The sequence below is a fragment of the Athene noctua genome, chromosome 2 (genome assembly GCF_965140245.1).
Source record: "Athene noctua chromosome 2, bAthNoc1.hap1.1, whole genome shotgun sequence".
In the NCBI taxonomy this organism is placed as follows: Eukaryota; Metazoa; Chordata; class Aves; order Strigiformes; family Strigidae; genus Athene; species Athene noctua.
The window spans coordinates 145,046,402-145,052,596 of NC_134038.1; the positions used below are offsets into that span (position 1 = coordinate 145,046,402).

Here is a 6,195-nt window from a genome sequence, read left to right on the forward strand (position 1 = left end):
TTACCCATGAGGCACCGCTGCCGCCGCCGGAAGTGCGGTGCCGCCGCAGGGCGCTGTGGGAAGCAGGCCTCTTCCTTTCCGGTGCCGGGCGCCATCAGGTGAGGGGCTGTCTGCGCTCGGCCTTCCTCTCAATCCGGGGCCATCCCGGGCCTGAGGCGGCCATCCGCCCGCCGCGCCCGCCCGCCGCCATCCTGGTGGGCTGGGGCGGGGCTGCGCCTGCGGCGAGCTGGGCCCGGGCGGGCCGCAGGCCCCGGGAGGCCGCTGGAGGGCCCGTAGGCTGCGCCTCGTCGGGGCGGGCTGGCTGCCCGGGGTGCGGGGAGGGGGACGCTAGGTCGGGCCCGGGGTCGCCTGGTGCGAGCGGAATGCCGCGCATCGTGATGTAGCGGCTGCAGGTTGCTCACAGGTCGCACGTCCTGGCTTGACTCTGGGTTTGCAGTTGGTTTGTGGTGTTTTATGCCGTGATGCGGTCATAAAGAAGGGGTAGCTGCGGGATGGCGGGACCTAGGCCATAGCGGGGCAGATTAAAAAAAGAGGGGTATGTGAAAATCACAACATGAACTGGTTTGGGGGTGGGTTGTTTGGGGTTTTTTTGGTGCAAATAAAGTGAGCTACGTTCTTCTGGTGGTGATTTGGGTGGGGTTTGATGGAGTTCACTTATATCTGCTAATTGCTGCGGGTGTGTGAGAGCTCAAACTATTTTAGAAGTAATTAAGCCATGTTAAGAATAAAGACCGCACCACTCACAGTCACATACTTTATAGATTAATGTTTACAACTTGTTTCAGATCTTAACTGTCGATTTTGGTAGTATCTGACATATGCATCTGAAAAATTCTCAGCTGATGAGTTCACCACTTAAGAACGGTTGAAAAGGAAGAAAATAACTGCAGTGTGTCCTGTTGGAGGCTGCCAAGTGTCAGCCATGTTACCAGGTGTAGCAGCGGTATAAAGAAGTTGGAGAGCGTTCCACGTGACAGTGTTTTTATGCAGTGTCTCTGTTAGAAACTGTTCAAATTTGGCATCAGATTTGGTACGCTTCATTCATTGACTTCTCGATTCAGCAGGTAGACAAACATGGGTGCCTACAAGTACATCCAGGAGCTATGGAGGAAAAAGCAGTCGGATGTGATGCGTTTCCTCCTTCGTGTCCGCTGTTGGCAGTACCGCCAACTGTCTGCCTTGCACCGAGCTCCCCGGCCAACCAGACCAGACAAAGCTCGTAGGCTGGGATATAAGGCCAAGCAAGGTAACGAGATGTAGAGGTGAAGTCCACGTGCTTCGTGATGGAGTGGCCAAGTTCTGTGTCAGTTCCTTTCCTTCCTTAAGCAATAGTAGAATAACAAAATATGAAACTTAAATATTTCCACAGAACCTGAAGTGTCTAGCTTGAAATGAGCTATTATAAATGTGTTACATTGGTAACAGTGCCTGCAGCCCATAACCTTACTTAATGTCATTTTGAATCGACATCTGTGGCCATTTTGGCAGATGGAAGTCAAGTGGGTTTTGGCTTTTCATTTTTGTGCTGTGTTAGTACTGTAGAGCTGACCAGTACTTTTAGTATCCTCGGTTTGGGGGTGTCCTTTCTCTACGCAGAATTTGTCATGCATTACTTCATGTGAAAAAGCTGCATGTGCTCGAGTAAGCAAGATGACGACGTTTGTACTGTCATTAGCACTTACTGGTCAGTGAAAGAAACTTGGGGAAAGTGGTCGTCCAGCTGTAACTTGAGCAAATCCTTGAAACAGTATGTTTGTTCACTAAGAAAATGTAAAGCTAAGAGTCTACACCTCTGTTACTGTTCGTGAAGTTTGTCTAGTTTCCTCGTTTTTCAGTGATCACGTTGCAGCAGGGTTTGTGCATGGCTTGTGTGTCAGTGCTTTATGAATGCAGCTACCAGGATATGGGATTTTAGGTTTAGGGTGGTTGTTTTGTTATGTGTTTTGGGGTGGGTTGGGCTTTTTTGTGTTACAACATAACTGTAGCTGTTCATAGTGTATTTGGAACTCCACGGTGGAAATGTTCCATAAGCTCTGGTTTGGAACTGAAAAATAATTGTGACAGGACATTGCTTCCTTTACTTAGTTGTAATGGAAATAACAAAAACATCCTGTGCTAGCCACCTCCACTTGTAGGTTTTGGTGAAGATTAGTGTAGTGACCTAATTTTGTAGCATTCCATGTCAGGTTTTTGGGGTTGGAAATACAGTATGGGCATCAAAACTGTCTTGCTGTGATCTACACTTGGTACACTACAGAATTCTTCTAGTTCCTAAGTCACTGTTTCTTTTAGGTTACGTTATCTACCGCGTCCGCGTTCGCCGTGGTGGTCGTAAACGCCCGGTCCCGAAAGGTGCAACCTATGGTAAACCTGTGCATCATGGTGTTAACCAGCTGAAGTTTGCCCGGAGTCTTCAGTCTGTAGCAGAGGTGACTATTTTGGTTATTGCTCAGCAACTTGATGGTGGGAACGTCTTAGGCTGTGAAAATTGAAAATACTCAGATAAAAAAAGACAAACAACTGTTTTGATAATATGTTGGGTAAAAGATCTTGAATGCTGATGGCAGGAAAGTACCAGAATGCCTTGTAAAGCTGTATTGAGACAAATGAAAAAACTATTCAGACTCTACAAATGGGGTCTGGGGTGAGTACTACTTAGGAGGTTTATTGAAGTTCATAGCGTATACTTGCTTCTAAAGTATGCCGTGGTATTTGTAATGGAAAAAGACATACAACTAATAGAAAACCCAGTAAAATAAAGTTAGGCATGAGAAATAAAAATATGAATATGCCAAGGTGTCCAGCTTTACTCATCACTAAATCACACCGCTGTGTTCCCTGCTACATTGTATGTATTACCAGCTTTAGGTAATGGTCCTTCCACAAAGTACAGATGGGTTCCTGTCTTGAAGTCTGTAGTTCCCGTTTGTGTAGTAGGAGTGCTGCAGAGTCTGCTTGGCTGGATCAGAGGATCTGAAAGCGGCACGCCTGGTTCTTGCAAAAAACTTGGGTACCTCACAAGCACAGAGGTTGGTGGTTAACTTGGTTTTAGGTGAGATGATGTTACCTGCTAAAATACTCAAAATAGCAACCCTCATTTGATGAGGTCTTTTAAGTTTTGTAATGTCACAGTAGTAGTCTTGAAGAGATTTAGTTCTCACCTTCAGAAAAAACTCTTTTCAGTGGGCTAGAATTAGTACTAGTCAGCACTCTCAAAAAATCGACTTTGTGAAAGAATGGAGACTGCTCATTGCCTTTCCGTCTTGAAGCGGAATACTTTTGTTCCTGGGACTTCAAAAATATTCTTAAGTGACTTCAAGTTGAATATGGTGGGAGTTTTTCAAAGGGGGGCGGGGGGGAAATAACAAACCAAAACATAAATAGGACATGCTAATTTAAAAGAAATACAGATGATGAGTTTAAATTAAACATGCAGTTCTGTGTTTTCAGTGCTCACGGCATGTTCTTCATATACACCACTACCAGATACCTGATGGCTAATCACATGTTCATTTGTGGTGACGCCTTATGGAAGAGGTTATTGGCACTTAGTTTTATTTTTAAATTTTCTGAATCTGACACACTTTTTCCTGGAAGACAACATTTTTCAGGTAGAATTATAGAAATACAAGGCCTCTTGTAGCTGCCATCCTCACATAGCTGGTTGAGGGTGGATGGTATTTTAATGTTTAATATGTTTTTCTCTTGTGCTAGAATAAAACAAGGACTTGAAAGAATTTTATTACGTATGCAGAAAATAGTCAAATGCTTTTTACTGGAAAACTGTAGCAATAGATTGGGATCTCATTGGGATATCAGATGGGTGAGGTCTGTTGGCTCATACCTTCCCAGAGTGGTGATCAAGTCCTACAACTAAACATACTTTCAGTGTTTTTAAGTAAGGAACATTCTTGACAGGAGAGGCAGATGGAGTTGCATAATTGATATTTTCTGCTTTGTTTTGTTTTCTAAACTAAGACTGCTGCTTTCCAAGCACAAGTAAGGGTAGGAATAGTAAGCAGTAATATGTCAGCAGTGGAACAAAGACTTGTTACATCAGCTCTTCCTTTTCTCCTATCAGTATGGGCCTATTCTCTGCAGAAATGTCTTTCTTCCCTGTAGCTTTGGATGTGCAAAGATGATCAGTCTTTCATAACTTCCCACAAAAGGTGGCCCCAAGTGCAGCTTGTGCTCTTTATCTTCATGTTAGAACTGTTTTTAACTCTGTGTTTATTGATCTGGTGCTTTTGTGTACAAAGAAGTTCTTTTGTCAACCAAGCACCTTCCTCCTTAAGGTTCTTTAAAACCCATTTCATATAGGAATCTACATTCCTTTCAGCTATTACTACTTCTTGGGTCTTTGCAACTGGAAGGGGAACGCTTCTTTTAGGAAGAGAGGGTCTCTCAGAGAAAATTGAAATTTCTAGCACGTACAAATTGTTAGGTTTGAGTTACCTCTTTCTGCATGAAGAGTGCCCTGCATCTGTGATTTTACAGCCTCTTGCATTTATTTTTCTTCCTCTAGGAACGTGCTGGTCGTCACTGTGGGGCTCTTAGAGTCTTGAACTCGTATTGGGTGGGGGAAGATTCCACGTACAAGTTTTTTGAAGTGATCCTGATCGATCCCTTCCATAAGACCATCAGGCGCAACCCTGATACCCAGTGGATCACCAAGCCTGTCCACAAGCACAGAGAGATGCGTGGGCTGACATCGGCTGGGCGGAAGAGTCGTGGTCTTGGCAAGGGCCACAAATTCCACCACACCATCGGTGGCTCACGTCGTGCTGCCTGGAGAAGACGCAATACCCTGCAGCTGCACCGTTACCGTTAATTCTTGTAAATGTAACAATCTAATAAAGCTGATGCGGGTTGTTGAATTTAACAAGTGCTTCTGCTGCTTCTTGGTTTATGTGGAGAAGTGTAGAATTATCTGGGAGTTCAGTCGTTTCTATATTTTGAAAGGCTTTTGAAAATGTAATTTGATATTTGTGAAGATTGTAGGCCCTGCTCATAGAGTTCCGTGATGGGTTTCACTTTTGATAAGACTGAAAAGACACGTGCAGTGTGAATTGAAAGCCGAATGGCTAGTTCATGTTCCTTTTTTATGTTGTTCTGAGTATACTTTGCTGTTTGTAGGTCAGGGTTTCTGTGTCCTGTGCTTAGACTGAAGGCCAGCTTTGATCTTGTGCAATAAGATGTAAACTTAAAGTGCTAGTTTATATTTTATAGGTGATTAAATACTAATGGCAATTTTATCTTTCAAGTTCTGTTTTTTTGTATGCCTTCTGTGTGAAACCAGCTCTTGAGCCTGTGTTATCTGCAAACATTGGTTAAATTGACTAAGGACAGAATAGAAAGGTAAGGCTTTGTTCTTTAAAGTGCACAGTGCTTTAAATATGGGCACTTCACAAAGAGCTATACAACGTTTAACATTTCTCTGGTGTTAGAGCGCTGCATGGTTAGGTGGTAGAAATAATTACATTTGGATGTCATAGTTACAGATAAATATTTTAGGGTACATTTTGTGAAATTGCAGTGTGACCTTTCAGTGTGAAGTCAACTTGCATGTAAACACAGATGAGAATTAACTGCAGTTTCTGATAAATTAGCTGAAAGGCTGTCCACAGATTTTTGCACTATGTTCCTTGGGCAGTGATAGGAAAAGTGATCAACAGAAGGCCCAAGAAGTAGCTGTGTCTTTCTGGAGCTTCAACTTGGGATGTAGAAAGATTTAAAAAAAAAAAAAAACAAAACAAAACCGCTGAGACTGAACGCTTCCAAGATTTCAGCTGAGAAACTTAACTTTGCTCTTTAAATTCTTACAGGAGGACATTAGTCTGAAGAAGTTTTTGGTAGTGTTCTTCAAGCCGCTCAAGAGGGCAATCCCTTCATGACATTTTTGTTTGGTTCAAACAAGAAAAAATTGAAAAGGAATCTCTTAAAAAGTGCTATCTGCTCCTATAAAGAAGAGGGGATGGTTTTTTGTAACCTTTCATGTGAAGTAGCACTAGTATTCTTGAAAGCAGCTCCTGTATTGGTGTAGGACAGAAGTGAAAGTTCTAGGAGCAAATTCAGTGAATAATGAGGTCTCCGTTGAGCTTGGAGGGGGTTACTCTCTCCCTTTTGTAGATGTAAGGGCCTAAGGTGGTGCCAGTATAGCTGTTGTTGGTTTTGGTTTTTTTTTAAGGTAACAAC

The 6,195-nt window shown here is 43.2% G+C and overlaps 1 protein-coding gene across 2 annotated transcripts; it reads left to right on the top strand.

Moving 5' to 3' along the window:
• The first annotated feature begins 33 nt into the window (after positions 1 to 33).
• RPL15 (ribosomal protein L15) lies at positions 34 to 5,263 on the top strand. 2 transcript variants are annotated; one of them, XM_074900526.1, is made up of 4 exons: positions 34 to 98; positions 1,062 to 1,246; positions 2,293 to 2,429; positions 4,526 to 5,263. In XM_074900526.1, the coding sequence occupies exons 2-4, from the start codon at positions 1,075 to 1,077 to the stop codon at positions 4,829 to 4,831; spliced, it is 615 nt and encodes a 204-aa protein (XP_074756627.1). In that variant the 5' UTR covers positions 34 to 98; positions 1,062 to 1,074; the 3' UTR covers positions 4,832 to 5,263. The 2 variants fall into 2 exon arrangements, with proteins under 2 accessions (XP_074756627.1, XP_074756628.1); XM_074900527.1 differs by having other exon boundaries at positions 1,065 to 1,246.
• The last annotated feature ends 932 nt before the right edge of the window (positions 5,264 to 6,195 follow it).

Bases quoted from the DNA above. Each gene is read 5' to 3' on its own strand.
- RPL15 (XM_074900526.1), top strand. From the start codon at position 1,075: ATGGGTGCCTACAAGTACATCCAGGAGCTATGGAGGAAAAAGCAGTCG. The intron at 1,247-2,292 runs GTAACGAGATGT...TGTTTCTTTTAG, and splicing joins GGGATATAAGGCCAAGCAAG to GTTACGTTATCTACCGCGTC. The intron at 2,430-4,525 runs GTGACTATTTTG...TTCTTCCTCTAG, and splicing joins GTCTTCAGTCTGTAGCAGAG to GAACGTGCTGGTCGTCACTG.